At 29.4% G+C, this 25,264-nt stretch overlaps 2 protein-coding genes across 5 annotated transcripts in view; one reads left to right on the forward strand and one right to left on the reverse strand.

Moving 5' to 3' along the window:
- Positions 1-25,264, reverse strand: part of raskol (Ras GTPase-activating protein raskol) — a 449,557-nt gene that overhangs the window by 217,019 nt on the left and 207,274 nt on the right. For all 3 annotated transcript variants that reach the window (XM_029309096.2, XM_029309094.2, XM_085486328.1), the window contains one exon: positions 5,836-5,948. In XM_029309096.2, coding sequence (XP_029164929.1) covers positions 5,836-5,948 — 113 coding nt within the window. The remainder of the gene's footprint in view (positions 1-5,835; positions 5,949-25,264) is intronic.
- On the forward strand, positions 7,456-15,469 carry LOC114936084 (lipase 1-like). Of its 2 annotated transcripts, none has more exons than XM_029309103.2 (8): positions 7,456-8,129; positions 9,940-10,120; positions 10,928-11,042; positions 12,175-12,418; positions 13,017-13,178; positions 13,878-14,105; positions 14,268-14,445; positions 14,830-15,469. In XM_029309103.2, the coding sequence occupies exons 1-7, from the start codon at positions 7,974-7,976 to the stop codon at positions 14,433-14,435; spliced, it is 1,254 nt and encodes a 417-aa protein (XP_029164936.1). In that variant the 5' UTR covers positions 7,456-7,973; the 3' UTR covers positions 14,436-14,445; positions 14,830-15,469. The 2 variants fall into 2 exon arrangements, with proteins under 2 accessions (XP_029164936.1, XP_029164937.1); XM_029309104.2 differs by having other exon boundaries at positions 14,835-15,469.

Below are 25,264 nucleotides of genomic sequence, written 5' to 3' on the forward strand. Positions count from 1 at the left end.
ATTTATGTGATATAAAAAATATTTATTTGATATAAGAAAATTCTTTTCAAACCAAATAAATATTTGTTTCAAATAAATAATTCATTTGATAGTATTAAACTAAATATTAATTTTTTTTTCAGTGTGTACACTGAACAAAAATTATTGAATTCAAATAAATATTTATTTCTCAATACTGTTTAATAAATCATTTATTTGAAACTAATAACACTAATTTGAAGTGAAAAATATTTAGTCGCCATAAAAAGCGAATATTCTAATTCTGCACTAAAAAAAAAATTTATTTAATTTGGATAAGTGTTTATTTCAATACTGCCTAATAAATCATTTATTTGTAACTAATAATATTTATTTGATATGAAAAAGATTTACTTGATATAAGAAAATTCTTTTCAAACCAAATAAAAATTTGTTTCAAATCATTTATTTGAAACTAATGATATTGATTTAAAGTGAAAAATATTTTAAATAAATGATGGATTAGGCGGTATTGAAATAAATATTCATTAATTTAATCATTTATTCCGTAAAAAAGAATACTTATTTCTCATCACACATTTTTGCGTCTGATCGATGCAGTATTAAAAGCAAGAATTATTATTCCGATTATTATGGAATTACAATTGATCTCGACACCTGTCAAGGGAATTTTATTTTTCTTCGCGATAGGATCTCATCTCGCAATAGAAAAAAAAAGAAATTAGCTCTCAGTAATTTCGTCAATGTGACATCTCTACCTTCCGGAAGAAAAAACAACTCAGGTCACAGACTAAAAAAAAAAACACCTTCAATGGCCGGTAACCCCATTCCTCTGAGCTGGCCTCAGCGACAAATAACGAAGAAGGGTCCTGGATCCCTTGAATGTGATTACACGTTGAAGGAAGGAAGGAACGAGATGGAAAGAGAGAGAGAGAGAGAGATAGAGGAAAGGCTGGGCGCTTGTCTTGATTTAGTAATAACAAGGCAGGGTAGTGGAAATGTGCGACTGACTAGATGAAGTTCGCCGACAAAGCTAGCGAACGGAAGGAAGACGAGACGCGACGCGAGATGAGAAAGCAAGTTCTCAAAGTAAGGAACTGAGTACACGACGAAGGTACTAATCAGGGTCTCGCGTCTGTTTCGCAATGCGAGAAATGTCGGGAGAGCTATTCCTGCGACAAACTGCTCTACGCCAAATCTACCGAAATCTTCACGAGTCAAGTCGCACATTTGAATGATAATTCTGTCGGTTCGCTGGCTTCAAGTTCCTATCCATTCTCTCGTCCGTTGTGTAATAGGGATTTTATATGTATCTCGTACATTCGCTTCAAGTAATACGGGTAATGGAAAATATATGTATACTGAAATAAATCCATGTACTTTTACATTGGAAATTACTTGTTCCAACAATTGGGAAAATTGCTTAATCATCACTGTATTTTTCTTTACAAAAATATAAAATTACTGAATTATCACTGTAATTTTTTTTTCATCTTTTTTAAAGTAAAAAATAGATATTAATGTAACAATATATGTAAAGATAAAAAAAAATTATTTCAAGTACAAAATTTTTTTTGTGGTACAAATTAGTACAAATTGGGTACTAAATATTCTTATATGTCCCGATTAATTCTGCCGATTTAGACCTGCTAGCTAAATTAAAGATCCAAACCCTGGTATTCCTTTATTAAAGTGCAATTACAACGTTTCAATCACCAATTGTGATCCTTTTCAAGTAAAACTATAATCAAACCAATGTTGGATTAGAATAAAAAGTTAAAAAAATTTTTTTTAAACGATAAAAAAATCTGCAAAAAATAATGTTGACATTTTTAAAATATTTAACTAAGGTTTTTTTAACAAACCTCGCAAAAATGAATTTATGACAACTCTAAAAAAAAAGATTGTATAGAATTTATATCGATATATTTATTTGGAAAATAAATTGTATGAGAAAATCGCGTTTATGAGTAAAATCGTAAATAATACTGATAACATTAAAAAAAACATGCTATTTAAGGCTATATAAAAATGCAATATTTCTGAAAACAAATTTGTTTGGCATAATTAGAATTAACTATAATTCGATATCGCGAGAGTTCTCGAGAGTTAAAGGCCAACTCTGAGGATTTACAAGGACTTCTGACTGTACGAGAAGGCAGTGCTTGAGAGAACGGTCGATTGAATGGATTTAGACAAGTTCCGGTTCCTCGTTATACAGTGACAAAGTACCATATAGTTTCGTATAATATCGCGTTGCTCTTACAACTGCGTGTTTAGCTCGATCTTTGATTAATTGCAAAAAAATTTGTTAAAGTGGAAAAAATAAAAAACATTTTGAAACAATTATGCACAATATATGAAAGCGAATCCTTAAAGTCCAAAAAGCTGATTAAATAAAATTTTTAATCTTTTTTTATTTTAAATATTCCATTACGATATTAATAAATTAATACACAAATAATATACGTATATTAATTTACAGCATATAGATATATAAAATAACTGCAATTTAATTTTAAAATAAATTTAATAAATAAAAAATATTTTAACATAAATTTAATTTTAAAATATATTAACATAAAATAATGCAATATCTCGATAAGAAAGGAATGTTGAAAAAAATAAATCACATACAAAATATAGGAAACCTGAGATACAAATATAATACAGATATTGCATTCTTTTGAAACAGAAAAATATATTAATTTAATATAACAACATATTTAATATGTCGTAAATTGAAGTTCAAAACGACTAATGATGCTCGTAAAGAACTATATTGGCGTTGTTATCGAGAAAAGTTCTTTGTCACAAAGAAGAAACCACTCACGACCGCGATTGCTGAATACGGGCAGGGTATATAGAAATAAATTCGTGAAACTCTCTCATGCGAAATACGAGTAGAAAAAGTTGCGTTCTTTGTAGAGTAAATTTTGCGAAAGCCTCAGACGACCTTAAATACATAATAGCTACCACTTATGTTGGCTCAAACACGCCGTCGCGAAATCGAAATAAGTATTCCCACAATTTAGACATCTTAAGATTTCATCACGTGGAAATATCTTGGGACTTTATTGCACAATTCACGTATTAATACTTCAAGACATAAAAGATTTAAATTCTACCGATATTTTTGCCTTTGAAGATAAATTTTGAAAATAAATAAAATTATACAAAATATATTTTTATAGCTGAATAGAGAAAAGTGAATCGAGCAGTAGTATAAATTTTCCAAAGTACTGTTTCATAGAAATTTAATAATTTTTTAGTATTTGATGTTTTTAATATTTTTTAATATATTAAATATTTTATTATACTATTACATATTTTTTATTCCAGATTCCAAATAATCGATATTATTATCAATGCAACTGCTGTCAATAATGTTCATATTATTGCAGTAATCATTGTTATAAAATAAAAAATGCTAATATATAGCTGTCAATATTTGAAATAATTATTTATTATTAAAACATTTTTCTATCAACATTTATAATATCGTTCGAGGACTTTGTGAATTGTGTCGACATGGGAAAGTTCTCGGAGAAAAGTAGCTTTCGCTATGTGTAACCGAAGATAATAATACGCTCCTTCGAATAACAATCGGAGTTTACTTCGGGGCTAGAGATGGAAAGAAAGAAATTGAAAACACACTCTAGAAGATCTACGGAGATACAGAGAGAAAAAAGCGAAATAATTTCGAAACATAAAATTTCCATCATTTCGCGTTTCTTATTTACATCTCTATTCTTTTTATATCCTTATTTTTCTTCGATTTTTATAATATCCTTATTACATTTTTATAATATTTATTATATTTTTATAATATTTTATAATATTTATTATATTGTTATAATATTTTATAATATTTTTATAATTTATTATATTTTTATTATATTTTATAATATTTTATAATATTTATTATATTTTTATAATATTTTATAATATTTATTATATTGTTATAATATTTTATAATATTTATTATATTTTGATAATATTTTATAATATTTATTATATTTTATATAATAAATATTATATTTTCATAATATTTATTATTTTTATAATATCCTTATTTTTCTTCGAGTCAGAACTTCACGAAAATACGAATTAGTAAATTAAAATTCAACTGAATAATTAAAAACTGCTAGTCAAATATATAAAATATAAAATAAAATATTAATCACGAGTATCATAAATAGTAATCACTTAAGCTTCTAATAAAGGGTACAATATTTTATGATATACGATATATAGTATCGAGAAATTTTATTTGAATCTTGTATCCTTGTAGAGGGAAGTTTGTAGTCAATTGTGTAGCTTGTGACATCTAAGGTAGTTTTACACATTTGCGTTTCTAAGAGTCAGAGAAGCCACTCTTGCATGTCTTCATATATTTGCTCTCTATATTTGAAGAGCAAAGTGCAGGGTGAAAATATCTTCTTAATATTTATGTAAATACCCAGTGACATTTGCAATCCCTTAAAGTATCATTAGACAATTCTAAAGCAAATCTCTCTCACCCCTGTATTTTAATAACGGAAGACGTAGAATTGTGCGGGCAGAATTTAACGAGTGACAGAGCGATCGGAGTGAAAATAATCTAAAAATACACCGGTATGTGTCCATACCAGCAGGATTACGGGACCGAATTCGTGCAACTCACGATGCTCTTGACAAAAAATAATACGTGAGCCGCACATTGTGTTACGCCTATAAATTTAACCGAACGGAACATCGAGCGTCGCGAAGCAGCACAAATCGTTCTGCTACAACATATTGATAGAAGTCGTTTTTCCTGAACGAAAGGGGAAACAAGGGACTTCGAGAATCGATGGATCCAATAGCACGCACACATCGGAGACGATTACGGGTGGAAGACCGAAGTCTTCAAAGCGTTTCATGTGTTCGGCTCGTGTCAGTCAATGGAGTATAAACTTTCTAATCGAATTAGGAGTCAACGTCCCTTTGCCACGTGGCATTTTAGCCGACCCGATCAAACAGATTCTCTGGTGTGCCAATTTCAAGATATTGTGTACGTAAACAAGCGAAGCGGTTTACAAAGTAACAGTGGGAAACTCTTGGAATTGAAATTATGCTCTCAGTTGCGAACTCTGCGAGTGATAAAATTCGCGAAAGCAAGAGAGAGTTCAATTACTTTCATCGATTCTCAATATTTATCGGGTTTCGATATATCGGGTTGATTCATAAAATAGGTTTCGCTAGATTATTATTATTATTATTATTGAATTACTCTTCCTTTGAAAAATCACGAGCTTTTAAATCGAAAAATGAAACACAGCAGATGTATAACGAGTACAAGAGAAATTGCAAAAAAAAAAAAAAACGATCAACTCTTATCATACTGCTAAAATAATCTGGGAAAAAATGTTGGAGCTTTCGTGATCAGTTCTATCATATTTTCCTTATTTTTCGAATCTTAGTTCATCAGATTTCCATCACTTTAAAATTTATTACTTTAAAAAAAAATTCCAAAATTCTTCGACGAAAGAATTAATTATTTATCCTTTAACAGAAAATGGTATAATATTTTATAATAAAGAAGATATAATACATTACAATTTATTTGTAAATAATTTTAAATATAAAAAATTCAGTTTGTTAAATCAAACTGAACTCATTTATGACTCAACCCAATAAATTTTGATGTTCGAGAGTCACTGATTGTTTAATAGTATTTAAAAGAATCACAATTACGCGAAAACGCGTTATTAAAAAAATATGACAAGAAGCAGAATAAATCTAGGATGTGGCATGTAAATCCGTCTTACGAGAATATCGCATGCGGATAAATCCAGGAGAATCGGAAAGGCTTTTACGGTAAAACGTACTCACCGCCATGTCCTCGCTTCTGTAAGCCGTGAGGGTCTGCTCGTCCTGCAGGAGGACGCAGTAACAAGGTTCCCAGCATGCCTCGCTAGCGGCCTCGCCGATGCAGCATTCGGCCTCTGCAAAAGAGAAAGATGATCCCTTATGAATAACTCCGGCAAACACAGGCTACATCGACGACACCCATTGATGACTTGACACCGGTCAAGAGAGCTTGGCTCTCGTAAGGATAATAGGCCGGGTGTCAATTATTAATCCGGGTCTACAATGAGTCGGTATTCGGAAGTCGTAAGTCTCAATCGGTTCTACAATACGTCGCAAGTCGGATGTCGGAACGTGAGCGATGGTCCAACGAAAAAATTTCTTTTTCGAAAACAAAATTCTCGACATACGACGTATTGTAAAGCTTTTTCATACTTGGATATTGGTTGGTTGTTTATCATTAATATATAAATTATTAGATAAATTTTTTTAATTATAATACATTATATGCAGTTTCTCTCTCTAATAAAATTATAGTATATTTTAAAGTGGTTAAAAATAAATACATAATTACATGTGTATTATAATTATGAAATAATCATTAAAGTTATTTCAATAACGATGACATATGTAAAAGAAAGATATGGATAACAATATTATGCTCTACAATTTTTTTCTAAAATAATTTTAATTGAATTTTACACTTTATCTTGTAGGAATACAATAATTATCTTATAATTTCTGAAAATTATAATTATATGCTTAATCAGATATTAATGTTTATTCGATTTTATTTTTCTCATTATTCACTATCGATAAAATCTCCGGATTATTATGTATCTAGTATTATAGTACCGATTACAATATTTTATGCCAACTACGATTTGATGGTCGATCCTGTTGTGCGAAATACAGTATAATCCCGTTGTAAAAAACATTGATAAAAAGAAAATTATTAATTATAATAAAGATTGTTTTGTATAAAAAATTAGTTTTACTAAATTGAGAAAGTAGTTTAAAAAAGTAATAGTTATATAAACAAAACTCGAATGAAAACTTAGAAAAATATTTTTTCAAGGATGAGAAGAGATTATATACAATTTACTGCCGAACGTAATTGTGTGACACAAAGTGGCCTAATTTTAATCACGTGGACTTTATATGAGTCGAGAATGAGCCTACACTTCTGTACAAAAAAATTTTTTAAATTATGAAAAGAAAATATTTATATATATATATATATATATATATATATATATATATATAAATACTATAATTCAATGATTCAAAGTACTCAAAAATATCGTTTGCTAGATGTCCACGCCTTTTACATTATATTATTATAATTTTAACAATTTATAAATTTTTGATACATGTACAATATGGATTATATACATATTGTGGCGATAAATGCCACAAGCACATAAAATATATATAAAAATAAAATTAAAATTACAAGCGACGAGTGTTAAGGATATCGCGACCGGTGACACAAAACAATAAATAAACAAATAAGCGACTAACATGACGAAGGTAAATTTCGATTTCCGAACATAATAAAAAGCGAGAGTACTTCAAAATAAAAGATAGTCTAATCACCTAAAAATAAAAATAAGGTCGTGGAATGATCGAGAGAAGCGAGACAATGCGCGGCCTCGAAGAGGCAGATAGAATTTGACTTAAGTTCGCATAACACGGTTTTTCTCGGTGGAGAGTAAAAAGTTTGTTGTTGTTAGATCTTTGTGACACGAATAAATGCAGTGAAATACAATATACTTTGCACCCTAAATTAATATTTCCGGATAAAATATCCTCTCCCGATCCGCGATAGTGGCGAAACATTAATTATCGAACAAGCACGCGCCCCAAAATATTATATCTACATATAATATATGAAAAAATCTACAAACGGTTGAATCAATACTTAGATGACTCGTGGTCGATAATACAGTGAATCATTTGTTCTTTACATCAATCTGTAATTTATTCTTTTTTCATTAGTGTAATATCACAAGTCATCAATGCAGCATTCATAAATAGTGAACAAAACGTTAATGCGCGCTCAGTTATTATTCATTTGGCTAACTGGTTTCATTCGATAATATATATACCAGAAGACTCTCAAATTGTCCATTTTCATTCACTGTTTAGTGAATTCACTTATGGATAGAATAAAATTGATCGGATTTATGTGTTTGTTATTGTTTTACGCTTGTCTTGATAGGAATGCAACCACCGAGTCAAACGAGTCCAAGAAAAGCATAATTCGACCTAAATGGAACAACGCAGAAATCAATTCCGATTTAAATCTCAGCACTGTAAGTATAAACGTTTAACTAAACGAAATGCGTATTAAAGTTTTCATTATTCCAGTTAAATTAATTTCTTCATCGCTGTGAAGAATTGATTAAAAACGCGATCTTTTTACATATGCCACTTAATTCGCGCCCGCTAATTGTAAGTCATATAAATATAATAGCATCATTCCTTATACCAAAAAAATATTTTTTTCTACGCGATTTCTTTCTATATTATTTAATAAAGAAATAATTATTGAATAAAAAAAGGCTACAAAAGCTTAGCTTTATGGACCTATATACTTAGAGGACGTGAATTAAGTGACACCCTGTATACCGTTCTTGCCACTTTTATTGTTCATGATCGAAATCGAAATTTCCCAAAATTAGATGTACATTAACTTTAAATAAGTAGTTCTTAAAAATATTTTATAGACTTTTTAGAACTATTTTATTTAATTTGTAATATCGTTTAAAGTTAATTGCTATTTAATGTATCTTTGTTTTAAAATACGTCATAATGAACATGTACAGATGTTTCAAAATTTTACTACTTTCATGAGGTCACGCAATATCTAGAAAATGACCTTAAGAAATTAAAATAAAACAGGAAGAGACGTGTAAATATTATTTAATTAGAAATTAATTTGATAAACAAATGTTCGAAATGTGCTACATGAGTTTAAATGTAGGCATTGCAAAGACAAAACAAAGAATCGTGCACACGATGCATTACATTAGAAATAATAAAATGAATTAATGTGACAAACATGCAACTTAACATAATTTGCATCAATAATTCTTTAAGGCACGTTTTTACTGATACACTGTTTCTGTTACGGCCTGTTCTTACAGCCTGTTTTTCAACAGTTAAATTACCATACTTAGATATCGATTATTAGATAGGTTTTTCTAATTATTATGCATTATATGCAGTTTCTCTCTCTAATAACGTTTATTATAATATCCTAAAGGGGATGCTGGACTGACGGCCGAACTCCGATAAGGTAACGCCACACATAACTGCGTGTATACACATATACACATGTATACACACACATATGCGTGAAAATTTATTAATACATAACTTTGTTATTAGATTTGTAATCTCACTTCTAATTGTTATTCCTATTGCGCGAGCTATATCTTATGGACAGACAAACTGCAGAACTTTTTTTATTAAATAAGTATTGTTACGAACTGACACAAAAAAAGCCGATAACAAAACTGTAATTTTTCATTTTTATATGATTTATATATACAATAGAATTATAGCTAACGCGGTCCGTTTTTATAAGTATTTTAATCGTGGAAATGGATTTAATAATCTGTATAATCAATAAAAAGATATCCCAAAATAATCAATATTCGCATTCGGTCGGTAAAAATTAACATACCTGCAGCATCCCCTTAAAGGATTTAATATGAATAAAAATATTTTTGTGAATAAAAAAATTATGAAATAATTATAAAAATTTGTTCAATAACGATAATATACGTAAGAGAGAGATATGGACAGCAAGATATATAATCCTCTACAATTTCTTTGTAAAATAATTTTAATTGAGTTTTACACTCACCTTGCAAGAATATGGTTATTCTATAATTATATTTTGAATATTATAATTCTATACTTAATTAGATATCATTAACGTTTATTTTATTTGATTATAGATTTTATAATTATTCACTATTATATTATTACCATATAACTATTCTTTATATTTATCACATATTGTATATGACCTTTCATATTTATATGTTGTTATTACAAAACGTTACATTAATATAAAAATAAATTATACTTCCATTTTATTCTTTCTCCTTTCAGCCAGAGATAATTAAAAAAACGGGTTATCCTTCGGAAACTCACGTTGTAACAACAAAAGATGGCTATATTTTGACATTACATCGTATCCCAGGTGAAAACGGCTCTCTACCTGTTTTACTAGTACACGGTGCTTTTAGCACTGACATTGTTTGGATCACTCTTGGCAAAGGCAAAGCACTCGGTAAAACTTTTTAATTAATCATCGAAAGATTATACCAGCAGTGTCAATCAGATCACATTATTAAGAGGATGCCGACCGAGCGATTATTTATTTTTTTTTAGACAAGTAATTCTTTTCATTGACACTTTATACATACAAAATAAGACCAGCACCAACTTGAAATTCAATGAAGGAATATAAGTGAATGTTTAGATATCAATTTGTAAGCCTAGTAAAAGAGAATAGCTTATCAAGAATTTTCGTGCATATGTGAATACACATTAGATAAACTATTCTCTTTTACTAGGTTTTCAAACTGATATCTAAATATTTACTTATATTCCTTTATCAATTCCAAGTTTGTGCTCTTATTTTGTATAAAAATAATTACTTGTCTAAAAAGAAATAACCGCTCGGACGATAAATAGGGCAGCAGCTTCTTAATCTTATTTTTAATTAAAAAGTATCTAACAATAAAAGACAAATATCGAATTTAAATAACAAAAAAAACATTTTAATGCACTTTTAATTGCGATTAATTTTTAGTTCAACTTATTTTAAAAAAGTTTTTTAAAGAAAATTAAATTTCTAAAATTTGTTACATGATAGGTGTAAGTATATATTTTTATATGCATATATTTTACATATTTATGTATTTTACGTATATGATTTTACTTTAGAAATTGTAATGAGTGAATTATAAATCAAATTACGGTTTTAATTTTGTTATAATAATATTTCTACGAAAGAATATTACAAAAAATATCGAATATGAAAAAAAGATACAAATAATAATATGTTGCAAATGTTTTTAATTTTGTGTTCTAGCTTATCTATTAGCGGATCAGGGATACGATGTTTGGTTGGGCAATTTACGTGGTACTACTTATTCGAGGGAGCACATTTCCTTATCAACATCAGAATGGAAATACTGGGACTTTAGGTATTCTCATAAAATTAAAAAATTTTTTTTTAAAGTAAATAGTTTTACTTTTTTGTGAAGTTTTCGTAAATACAAATTTATTAAAATTGCAATGAAATTAAAAATTATCTTTTGTGGCAAACATCTCATATTCATTTATCAATATTCCAATACAGTGCTTTCCTGGTTTTTTATTTTTTTGTATAAATAATTATTCGTAATAAAATTTTGATAATTCTGTTATAAATAATGTAATAAAACATTTGCACGCAAAGTATTATACATCAAGTAATAATCCATGTTAAGGATAGTGACAGTGACTTTTCCAGAGATATTTTATTTAAGTTTATATAAAAAAATTTTTTGGTGACCGAAAAGTGCGTTTTCCAGACTTGATATAAGATAAACATCAATATTTACTATACATACATGTATAAAAAAATATTGAGATTAAAATCTTTGGAAATTGAATATATTACAATATATTTCACAATACATATATGTATACAATTGTTCAGTCACATTAAAGTATAAAATACATATATATGTATAAATGTATATACATATGTAAATACATATATGTATATGTATACAATTATTTAGTTACATTAAAGTATAATAGTATATTGTGTATCAAGTGCGGAAAGTTGCACGTGATACACATACTATTTTGTATTACACGTGCAAGCAAAGTGACACTTTGCCTGCACGTGTAATATAAAATACATTATAAACAATAGAATTTTTATTATTATACCTTTATTATTTCTTATGCAGAATATTCTAATTAAGAAATTAATTTTTACTTAAACAAAAATACCTATAATAATCACATTCTAAAAATTCAAGCTGTTTTAGTATCATCTTAATAATATCATCTAATATATAAGTTTTTTAAACATTTTTTATCATAATTTTTATTTCCAACACTTTTTTCGAAATACTGAACAGTTCCGAACTTATAGCACACTTTATAAATGTATAATTTTATATCATATACATATATGTTATGTATATAATGTATATACAGAAGTGTATATTCTCATGTATGTGTGTATATATATATATATATATATATATATATATATATGTATATGTACGTGTATATATATTTAAATATTTTATTATGATGATATATTGTATTTTCTATCAGTTTTCACGAAATGGGCATCTATGATGTACCAGCGATGATTACATATATTACGAATATGAGATCACAACCATTACACGCGTACATTGGTCATTCTCTGGGCACATCTGGATTTTACATAATGGCAACAGAGCGTCCAAAAATTGCTAGAAAGGTGAAAATGATGGTCAGTTTCGGACCAGGAGCTTTTGCAGATCATATGAGAAGTCCAACACGACTAATACTTTATTTGATAAATGAGATTGAGGTAATATAATATAATATGTGAATATTATTAAAAAATAATTCATATTGTAAATAACTGTTTAGAACACTATTTTTCTGTCAAAACAAACAAAAACATGATTTTATCTTTTATTTATATCTCTGATATAAAATATCGCTTCTATACATTATCTTAATTGTTCCACGAAACATTAGTGTTCCGCGAACGTGTTACAAGTGTTGCGCGAAATTATAAAAGCACAGCATATCTATACATAGAAAAAAACTACTATAATTTTTTTTTAATTTTATAAATATTATTTTTTAAATTTAAATTTAAATTTAAATTTTTTTACTGTTACATAATTTGTATTGTATCATTTTTAATAAAAAATATATTCATGCATATTTTTGTTATTACCTTTATAATATTAATGATTTTGGTGTTCCGCAAATTTTTCTTATAATCAAAAGTGTTCTGTAACTTTAAAAAGGTCATTAAGAACCACTGTCTTCATTCATATAATAATATGCTGAGAAATTTATATTTTCTTATTCTTGAAAAATTTGACTAAAAATTTGAAGGAGTATAGATTTAAGAATAAATTATTATCATGAAATAAAGAGATTGTTAATTGCAGCCAATATTGCGATTATTGTTCCATGACGAATTAATCCCGCAAAGTGCTTATAACATACTAAAGACGTTAATTGGTTGCAACCTGAATTTTTATTTTGCGGAGGTGTGCGCCAATTTTCTCATATTTACTCCCAACGGTTACGACCCCGAGCAATTAAATTTAGTGAGTAATAATTCTTTCTGCAAATTATAATAATGAATTACAAAAGGACTAATATACAAATACAAAACCACATATAAAATGACTAATAAAAATTAGGTGCTTATATTAAACACGACAAACTTGTCTCTATATTCTTCTCTAATTAATTTACACAAAAAAACAATTTTATTGTTATTTATCTTTGCTTGCTTTGTAATTCCTTTTTAAATGTTTTATATTAAGATAACTAGAGAGAAGAATTTAAAAATTATTTATTTGTTGTATAAAATATTATAAAATTATATTATAAATTTGTAATATTTAATATTCGGGAAAAAAGAGAGAATGAGATTAAATATTTATTATTTAACTATTAAATAATTATTTATTTTTATTTAATAATTTTCTTTATAATAATATTTAGGAAATAAAAATTTAAACAGATATAAAAAAATTAAATATATTTCTTTATATAATAAACATAAATGGAAAAAATGTACAGACAAGTTTGTCGCGCATAATATATGCTCCTCATTTTTATTATTCCTTTTCTAATCTTCTGTAAAATGTCGCGATCGAAGTATGATCCTTATACATTTCAGGATCGTGCGATAACATTTCAGATCGAACTTTGTACTTTGTATATACATATACATACATATACGTATGTATGTATGTATATGTGTATATATGTAGTACATATTTTTACTCCTTATTTAGACTCATCTGCCATTTATCGTAAGCCACTTACCCGCCGCCGTCTCGGTTAAGACTGTAGTGCACTATGTTCAAGTAATCCAATCGGGTAAGACTCGTCAATATGACTACGGTCCAACGAAAAATCTCATGATATATAAATCGGTGGAACCTCCAGAGTATAATCTATCGAGTATCACGCTACCGATGGCGATATACTACAGCAACAACGACTTGTTTGCAGATCCCATTGTAAGTAATAAAAAAGTATTTATTTATTAATAAATAGTGTAGAAGTTTTTATAGTAGAGATTGTAACTTAACTTTGTATATATGTAGATAAAATTTCGTATCTTTATAATCGGAAATATAAGAAATTTTCGCGCATAATAATTCAGAAAACGTTTCTTCAAGGATGTGAAGAGGTTGTACAATTTACTACCCAACGTAATAGATATGTACGAAGTGCCGCGGCCCAGTTTTAATCACGCGGGCTTTATTTGGGCTAAAGATGCGCCAAAGCTTTTGTACGAAAGAGTTTTGAAGATCATGAAAGAAAATTATTCAAGCAGCATTTTGTAACCACGATATGGTACTTAAATACATAGATGATCTAAATATTGCACACTAAACTCTAGTATTGAATACAACTCAGATAGCACCATGTCTAAAATTGGTACATAAGATATCATTACAAAATCTTTATTAAGACATCTTTAAGAAATCATATGATATGATATCCCAAAGACATCTTAAAAGCATCTTAAAGATGTCTTATGCACCAATTGTCGACATGGTGCTATCTGGGAATTAATGTCATACATGTGTTAATTTCAATAAAATACACTTACTGCAATAAAATAATATTAATATTAATTAATTAAGAGTAATGTTAAATAGGCAAAAATATACTAAATCGTATCCTCTAAGGTAAATTTTGCTTAAGCATATAACATTTATATACTGTGTTTGCTAGGGTAGGTCCTAATCGGTGAATCAGTGGAATTGGCCAACAACCAACTTTTACGACACCAACTACCGATTTGCTTACGACTGATCAATCAAACGCTTCACGTTTGAAAGATGAGAAAAATGGTAGAGTCACCGATGTATTAAGACTTACATCTTACGACTTCTGACTACCGACTCATTGTAGACCCGGCTTTATCCTCGCGGAAGAGTCCGTAATAATCGATCGACCGTATGTCCTTCCACGAAAGAATTTATCGATTGCTATTTCGTAATTGCATCGTGCTGCAATTACAAGATAATCGAATGCATTAGAAAAGACATAATAATATAGCCATCTCGCGCGTTGCAAATTGAAAGAGCATAATCGCGAAATAGCATAATATTTCATGGATGTTTGCATAATTTCCATGTCGAAATAGAAGACAATAGCTATATAAAAAAAAAAAAATGAAACAGCTAATATGATTTTAATCAATAAAGTTATTGTATTTTTTGTTATTAAAAGTGTAAAAAACGAATAAAAAAATATTTTAGCAAGTATTAAGTTTTCAACACTTAATTAAAATATATTTTTCAAATTAATATGACGCAATTAAAAATTATAAATAAAAAATTCGATGGAAAAATTAGTGTTGCGAAATAAATGATCTTCTTCTTATTTACTCGCTTGAAACTCGAGTCTCATCCTTCAGTTTTCAATTGTGTATACAAATCAGAGATGATTGATGACTCGAGAGATTGAGGCAACTACCATTTCGTCAAGTTTATCTTCGCGGTATCTATATTTGAGTAATAGTTTTACTACATAATGGCTATGATTTATGAGGAAGGCATATAGTAACCGTCCAAGATTTATGCGTAACAACATTATCGGGGAACACATTTCTACGCTAACAACGGATTTTAATTGGGATTAGAGGTAATAAGTGAACCGTCATTATACAAAAATGATCGCTATCATTTGTGTACGCGCGATACTTATATGAGCGCATATTATTTAAGAGACTTTCTAACAAGTCATGATTATCGATGAAAGTGATATGTTAACACACAAATATACAGGTGCATCTTGTTTACGGAATTTAGTATGCAACTCTCTCCTATGCATGACCAATAATTGCACAGGAAATGTTTTCGCAATTTTCTTCTTTTTTTTCGTACGATAATTCGAAAAGTGCATATTCACTTCAGAAACGTGACTGCAATCAGAAATATCATCGCAAATAAAGCGTAAGTCGGGATGTATTGATTTCAATCGGTATTGTCTGCCGATTGGCAGTTTTTTTTTTTTTTTTTTTTTTTTTGCGAGAATGCAGAAAGCAAACAAAGGGTAAAAAAGCGCGAAGAGAAACTGGAGTACAAAACGAATGGCTTTAACAAAGTTTTTTAATTCCACGAAAACAGATGCGCTACCGGAAACAGATAAAGTTTTACTCGATATGTAGCTAAAATAATTTAATACTAATAAAATATAAAAGAAAATGAGATCATTTATATCTATATAAATATCTGTATGGAACAAATTTTTGATGATTTTTTTCTAAGATAATAACACCTTTAAGAACACAGTATTAAATGATCCCATCCCGTCGTATTACAAGAGAAACCGCGCGAACATGATCGATATAAAATTACAGGGCACTCTATAGAGCCTATATTTTCTCAGTCTTCCTGCACTTTTAACGCTGGAAATGTAATTTGGCGCAGGCGATTACATCATCCATTATCGAGCACTTGTGCTTGCGGTACATGATCCTTAAATTATGAGACAAAAGTGTGATAATAAAAAAAGATATTTTCCATTTCTACAAAAGAATTTTAAAAAACATGTCCAATCGATCAAAAAATTTAATGTACTAATATTCAATATTTATGACAATAAAATTAAGAGAAAATTTATCTGGAATGTCTTCATAATTATCTCTCATCCACTTCAAACTATTTTATACAAATCAATTTTTATTGATGTGTAATATAAAATTGCACATGTTATTTAAGCATCACGCAATTTCTCGAATCTCAATTATAACTAAAAAAAATATTTGACGACTATTCAAAGCCGCAACAACGTGTTGTCAATAACGAATGTCGATTTGTTAGCCATCGAGTGAAGTGAAGTGAAATTGTTCATCTAGCAGAATCACGGTGCTTACGCGAGCTGCGAAGATTACAACCGCGAGAGTACATTTAAACAGCAAACGTGCAAACGAACGGTTCGCAGAAATAACACGAGGAGAAGAAGGTCGGCTTATACTTACATTAGACCAGACCGCTAATAGCGGTAAACACAATGAACAGAAACGAAGGATGGAAATCTCAGGCGACGACGATAGCAGCCATGTGCGCAAATTAGTCGTGCATTTTCTTGCGGCGAACGTAAGATGGCGCAGCACCGTGTTGACAATTTTATGACTCTATGATTTCATTTTATTACTATTACGCGCATTATTCTTTCGCGTTTCATTTCTGATCATTTTTAATGACATACGCGCGCGCAAGTCATACCGACATATGACTGCTATTCGATGATTGGCATTTCCTGTGCCACGTTGTATACCTGAATTCCGTATCACGCCGACCAACGGTATTAGCGGTCTGGTGTAAGTATAGATGTCTGTGGCTGAGAGAGAAGCTCATGTGGCTGACAAGTAGTGCCGCTGTTGATATATACTGTTGAATATGCGCTGTGGTACATTCTCGTTTAGACGGATGTAGGTGTTAATTGCAACCGCAAGATACGTTGTAAGTAATTGCGTTTGACAAATAAAAATATATTCGAGGATTTTTAAAAATATACTAAAAAAAAATTTGTTGAATTAACAAATATTTAGTTCAATACGTTCAAATGAATCATTTATTTGAAACAAATATTTATTTGTTTTGAAGAAGATTTTCTTATATCAAACAAGGATATTTTAATATAAGTAGGTGTTAATTGCAATCGCAAGATATGTTGTAAGTAATTGCGTTTGACAGATGAAAATATATTCGAGGATTTTTAAAAATACATTAAAAAAAAGTTTAGTGAATTAACAAATATTTAGTTCAATATGTTCAAATAAATCATTTATTTGAAACAAACAAATATTTATTTGTTTTGAAGAAGATTTTCTTATATCAAACAAGGATATTTTAATATAAGTAGGTTTTAATATAAGTAGGTTTTAATATAAGTAGGTGTTAATTGCAATCGCAAGATATGTTGTAAGTAATTGCGTTTGACAGATGAAAATATATTCGAGGATTTTCAAAAATACATTTAAAAAAAAGTTTGGTGAATTAACAAATATTTAGTTCAATACGTTCAAATGAATCATTTATTTGAAACAAATATTTATTTGTTTTGAAGAAGATTTTCTTATATCAAATAAGGATATTTTAATATAAGTAGGTTTTAATATAAGTAGGTGTTAATTGCAATCGCAAGATATGTTGTAAGTAATTGCGTTTGACAGATGAAAATATATTCGAGGATTTTCAAAAATACATTTAAAAAAAAGTTTGGTGAATTAACAAATATTTAGTTCAATACGTTCAAATAAATCATTTATTTGAAACAAATATTTATTTGTTTTGAAGAAGATTTTCTTATATCAAACAAGGATATTTAATATAAGTAGGTGTTAATTGCAACCGCAAGATATGTTGTAAGTAATTGCGTTTGACAGATGAAAATATATTCGAAAATTTTCGAAAATACATTAAAAAAAAAGTTTGGTGAATTAACAAATATTTAGTTCAATACGTTCAAATAAATAATTTATTTGAAATATTTATTTGTTTGGAAAAGAATTTTCTTATATCAAATAAGTATATTTTAAATTAAATAAATCATTTATTTGTTTTAAATAAATGATTTATTTGAACGTATTATGAATTAAATATTTATTAATTTGACAAACATTTTTTCAGTGTATTATTAAATATATTACAGCCTTCCATAATTTGAATTATCCTGTGATTTATTTCATGCTTTCGATTCAAAAAAATTCGAAACACAGCACGAAAGAAAAAATGTTCAGTCACACTTAAAGAAATAATAATCGTAAATAAAGTAATTTATAATTTCTATTACCCATTTTAATTTTTATTTTAAAAAATCATAATTTTTTATAACACTCTTGAACACTCTTAACAAATTTATGAACTTTTAATTGTGGCAAAATTTCCTGATACGTTTTCTTTCGACTCGTGAAGCCTCGAAAAGCTCCTGGTGCATAAATCAAGTAGCAGTGACATATATATATATCTATACTATCTCTTTTTCTCTCTCTTCCCTCTCTCTCAATAGCATTGTCATCTTACTTTGCCAGTCCGGAGTCTGTGATTCCGGCCGAATATTGAAAAATATATATTGCGGCGAAAAAGGCTACCCCTATTCCCACGCGTACCATCGCAAAAGTTCCTAAATGATTAGTCTCGCTTGGCACTAAATTTTTCGTTACTTCCCGCAGCCGCGCTTTTTCCATAATGGACGCCGTCGGTCCATATTCCGCACGAGATATCGCATTACTTTTATAACCGACGAAATTGTTCGCCCTGCCTCCGAGCACTGGCGGCACTTTACGGTTCTCGCGAAACTTTCGTACGTAGAGTATCGCCTTCTCCTTTTTTTTTCCCGAATACATTCCTCGGTAAAGCTCTGCACAGTTCGTTTTTTATCCACAGTATGCATTATTTTTTTTTCGACGAATCATGGTAAAAAAGCTTCCACGAAAATACGCCGTAATCAACGTCTGTACTTATGTATGTAATCAGGCTATTCCGAAATAGCTTTCGATGTTATACAAACTTATGTCGGTAAAAATATATCACTGAAGAAAAATTTATTTAATTCGAATAAGTATATTTATTTCAATACTGCGAAATGATTCATTTGTTTGATCCAAATAAATCTTTTTCAAAGCAAATAAAATTAAATAAATTAAATAAATTAAATAATATTTATTTAATTTATTTAATTTTATTTGATATGAAAAAGATTTATTTGATATAAGAAAATCCTTTTCAAAACAAATAAATATTTATTTGTTTCAAATAAATTATTCATTTGGTAGTATTGAACTAAATATGTATTAATTTAGTCATTTTTTCAGTGTATCTTTTTAATAAATTTTGGTTAAATTAATTGTCAATTTTATGCACGTGTAAATTTGACATCAAAATGAAATTTTCTATCTAAGATATATAATTCACTCATATTCTTTTCTTTTAGCATTTTATCTCTGTAAGTCCATAATTCAATATTGATCTCTATAAATCATTCAAAACATTATTGTGACTTTTCAAGATAAAAGTATTGATCAAAACGCACTTCTCCTCTTTACTTTTTCATAAAGTTAAAAGAAAAACATCTTGTCACTTCGCTTGATATTCCTGCTTGTTCTCGGAAAGTAGGAGAGAAACGTCGAGTTTCAAATATATCAATTCTTCGATATCTCTGTTATCAGAACATTTCAAACTTTCCGCTGGCGAAGAAAGGCAAGGAACTAAAAGACGACGTTACATTTTTAGTCGCCAATGAGTTATATAATTTATGCATCAAAGATCTCAGAGATATTTTATATACAAAAAAATAATTATTATAATTATTTATAATGCGCAATTATAAGCATGAGATACATTTTTCTGAATTTTTTTATAGAGTCAAAAATTGAATGTCATGAAATTATATCGCGATAAAAATTTTTTTACTATTTAAATGTTGAAAAAAAAGCTTGTTAAATTAACAAATATTTAGTTCAAATAAATCATTTATTTGAAACAAATAAATATTTATTTGTTTTGAAAAAATTTTCTTATATCAAATAAATATAATTAATTTCAAATAAATGATTCATTAGACAGTATTGAAATAAATATTTTTTTTCAGTGCAGAATTAGAATATTCGCTTTTTGTGACGACTATAAAATAAAATAGAAATAGAAAAAAATTTATTAAATTGATTCAATGAATGGGAAGGTTACTTAAAAAATCCATTTAGCGAAATCTCTCGAAATCACGCGATTAAAAAGCTGCTCGTTGCGTTCCATTCACCGTCTCGTTGAATCGATGCAGTGCGTGCATCGATTGTTCAAGTTTCAAGGACGCATAAAGTGGGTGTACAGATTCTATACTGTAGAATCGATCGGCCGATAAGCTTTCGCCGCCGGACTTTAAATTCTAATCGTCATCGTAATCGTCTCTCATCGCTGTAGCATTGTTCATTGTGAGCCATATACGCGCCGGAGGCTTTTAATATGCGTGCATTCATAAGAATGTCGACACGCGCTGAAAAAATACGTCTGAATGCGATTTTTTTTGCTTAATTATCATTATAATTAAGTTCGAAAAATTTTATAGCACATGATTTTATATCCAAACTTTAGATATCTAAATTGAAACGTAACTTTTGACAAAATTGATCGATGAGAAAAATGATTATCAGGAAAATTTGCGATAACCTGCTGTTTCATAGAGTTCGTCCCGCATGAAAGTTCGATTTCATAACTATACGACGTGAAATCGCATTGTACGCAAGTTTCGTCACGGAAATGATGACGTCGTCGACAACGACGATGGCGGCTACGGATGGTGTAGAAGTTTCGTGAACTTTGAAGTAGTTCTCATGAAGCAAACTATATATATATAGAGAGAGAGAGAAAGAAGAAGAAAGAAGAAGTAGACGAAGATAACGAAATTCACGAGACACCAGGTAACCAAAAAAAGACTGATGAAGAGACCTACAAAGAGAATCAAAAATAAAGAAACAGAAAAAGCAACTATGAAGAACCGTATAATGTAGACAAAATAATTTTCTCTCTATAGATTTCCTAGAAATAATATTTAAAAAAATAATCTTAATGTCCTCATATATTCATACGAATAAACTGGAGAATTTTTAAGCAATTAATATAATTAAAATTTAATCTATTATTCAGAAAATAATTTTCGTACGGTGAAAACTTTAGTAGAATTTTTTTTATGCTTTTCTCTAGAATAAAATTAATTTTTTTAGAAATATTATATTATTTTGTTCTAAATTATTAATTCTCACACATACATTTACATTATATTAATAAAATATGTGTTAAGGCAAAACGTTGATTCGCGCGAGACGAAGAGATTTTCTCGATTCGACATATGGCAAGACAGTCTCTACCAAGTTTTCTGGTCGAGGTTCTTTGCACAGAATAACGTTATAATGTCTCGTCGTAATGTATTCAAATATATTTATGGCAGCCATAAATGCGAACATCACGAAATAATATTTATACACTGATACATGTGAAACGTGGTTGCCGAATCGAACTCGGCGATACGACTTTATTGTACTCGGGATGTATCTTTTATTCATTTTTCTATCGATAAATGGTAATGGCATCGTCGTAAGATCGATACGTAGCACAGCTCTCCGTCTTTTGCTTCGGAAAACTGGCCTCGTAAAATCAATACGACGACGTCGCTTTCATTTTTCATGTCTTTATAGTGTGATCGGAAGACACAAGAATTTTATTCGGCTTTTTACATCGAGGTTACAATAATGCATTACCAATAATCGAGATTTTTTGCAAACTCTTTACGATCTAAAATTTTGGCAAAGTGCCATATCATAAATACCATAATTTTTTAAAAAATATATATATATATATATTTTTTTTTTTTAATTTATATATTAAAATTTAATTTAAATTATATATTTAAAAAATTATATAAAATTTTGATTTATAATTTTAATCTCCATGACTTTTTACAAAAAAAAAAAAAAAACTAATTGAACGCTTCTTTACGCAAATACATCCGATTATTCACATCTCGTAACATAAATCTCGTACATCAACATCATAAATCACACTTCACTAGCGAATCTCAGCTCAACGTTTTACAGTTACCTTCCGCGTGTGAGCGCCCGATCTTCGCGAGTGCTATTTCGTTGCTTTGTCATGGCGTAGTTGTTGTTCCCTCGGTAAAGTGCTATTTCCGCGTCAATCTCGCAAGGTCTTCGCATCTACATACCCAACCAGCCGCGTGAAATAGTCGAGTCGCGGGTTCCCGAGAGAAATAGGGAACGAAATACAGTCAGCCATTCTTTCCGCGAGCGAGCAAAAAAAATGGGACGTCGTAATAAAATTGAAAATATTCCGCACCCATCCGTCTATCCTCGAATTCCCTTTCTTTCTTTTCGCAGCGCGTGCTGAATCTGTGCCTCGCTTCTTTGCATTTTTCTTCGCCTGTATATGCCGAATCGCGCATACACATATATGTATACATGTACATATATGTAGATGTGTGAACGCTTTCCCGAGGGACTCCTCGCAATAAATTCCAATTTCTGCGTATTCTATTCCGATCCGTCTATTTTGAATGCGGTCCCGTCGCCTTCGACGTCGCTCTTTTTGGCAAAAAGATTACGTTCCCGCGTCAAAAAATTCATGTCAAGAGACATACCGAAGCACAAGCGGACCAAATTTTGGCGAATATAAAATAAAAATTATATTAACAAAAATTAGGTATTAAGGGAATGCTGACCATGTCTGTTTTACCGACTTTGAGTTCAAGTGCTTTTCTTTTTATTGACTATACAGATTGAAAAATCCATCTCCATAATTAAAGTAGTGATAATAATAAACAAGAAACGCCGTCATTTCGTATAAAAAACCAATAAAAGTTAAAAAATTAGTTTTTCATCGGCCTCTTGCATCAGCTCATAACAATAGTTATTTAATACAAAAATTCTGCAGTTTATTTGTGCACAAAATATGGCGCTCCCAATAGAAATGACATGAAAGAAGAATACAAAAGTAATAAAAATGAGATTAAAAGCCTGTATCAAAAGATTCGTACTTGAATTAAGTTTGTTGCGCTCAACATCTTTTAAGGGGATGCTATCATAGTTCTGTTTTACCGACTTTAAGTTGGGTTAGGTTCACTTTTTATTGAATATACAAATTGAAAAATCCTCCACAATAAAAGTACTAATAATAATGAATGGGAAGCGCTGTTATTCTTTCATGTCATCTCTAAGGAGAGCGCCATATTTTGTGCACAAATAAACTGCAGAATTTTTGTATTAAATAAGTATTGTTATGAGGTGATGCAAGAGACCAATACAAAATTACAGTTTTTTTATCGGCCGAAGAAATGACATAAAAGAAGAATACAAAAGTAATCAAAATGAGATTAAAAGCCTGTATCAAAAGATTCATACTTGAATTAATTATGTATGCTTATTTGCGTGAGGAATTGATGTCGAGGCATAAAACAGCAAAATTAGTTGCAGAACAGCGCTTCCCATTCATTATTATCAGTATTTTTATTGTGAAAAATTTTTCAATCTGTATATTCAATAAAAAGTGAATCTAACCTAACTTAAAGTCGGTAAAACAGAAATTATGACAGCATCCCCTTAAAAGATGTTGAGCGCAACAAACTTGTTTTTCAATTCTCCTCTGTTTTGAACATTTCCATCCTTTCTTTGAATTGCCTTCAACAAGTTGACTCAGAAAACAGTACTTTGTATGTCACGGAGATTTCAAGAAACCAAAATGTTCAATATAATTAAAAAAGAATTTAAAAACAAGTTTGTTGCGATTGGATCCTATTAGCTAATTTTATACCTAATTTATATATAATATATCAGAGCCTTTTTCAATTTATTATTAAAAATTGTATTATTCAAGTGACTACATGGAGAGAATTTTTTCTTAGATTTTATCCTAAAATTCAGATAATTGTGGGACAATATGAAAAATTTTAATAAGAGTTTCTCTGTGTAATTAATATTTATACTACAATAAAAAAATATTAATATGTACATAGTGAATTTTACTATGTAGGTACATAGTAAAATAATATATAATCAAATATTTTGGTAAATATTAACCAAAGAAACTCTTATTAAAATTCTTCCAATACTATATATTGTCCCACGGAATGAATTTTGAAATTGTCTGTCTTGACAAACATCTTATGTTAAAATCTTGAAACTCTATATATATGTAAAATCTGATGAAACGGAATAATTTACAATCCGTCAAGTTTTATGCAAATTATTACGACGAATCGATTTCGTTACTATGTAATTCTCAGTTGTCGCCTTCTCTATTATTTGTGCACCTCATTATCCTTGGTAGCGTTTTATTTCCGAGAGAGCAGAACAAATATCCCGTCTACGCAGTCGCGTGTCTACCCGACGCGAAAAGTGTAAATCGCTTAATTTTGACCCTCTCGCTCGTTCACTTAATATTCCATATCCGGCTGAAAGTCCGCTGCGGGCGTCTCGAGAGCGTATATTTGCACGGGGAACGTAAAGGCAGATGAGGGATGATGCTTAGACGGAGGCTTCTCTCTCCTCCGAGCGCGTCATTCTCTCTCGAGATGAAGCCGCGGCGTCTTCACGCGCAAGACTTGCGGAAGAGAGACGACACGCGAAGCTATATATGTTGCGACTGGAAAGTGC

Source organism: Nylanderia fulva, unplaced genomic scaffold (assembly GCF_048542155.1).
Source record: "Nylanderia fulva isolate GAGA-0341 unplaced genomic scaffold, ASM4854215v1 Scaffold42, whole genome shotgun sequence".
NCBI classification, from domain to species: Eukaryota; Metazoa; Arthropoda; class Insecta; order Hymenoptera; family Formicidae; genus Nylanderia; species Nylanderia fulva.

Coding starts and splice junctions, on each gene's coding strand:
- LOC114936084 (XM_029309103.2), top strand. CDS start 7,974: ATGGATAGAATAAAATTGATCGGATTTATGTGTTTGTTATTGTTTTAC. Junction 8,130..9,939: donor CCGATTTAAATCTCAGCACT/GTAAGTATAAAC, acceptor TTCTCCTTTCAG/CCAGAGATAATTAAAAAAAC. Junction 11,043..12,174: donor TGGAAATACTGGGACTTTAG/GTATTCTCATAA, acceptor ATTTTCTATCAG/TTTTCACGAAATGGGCATCT.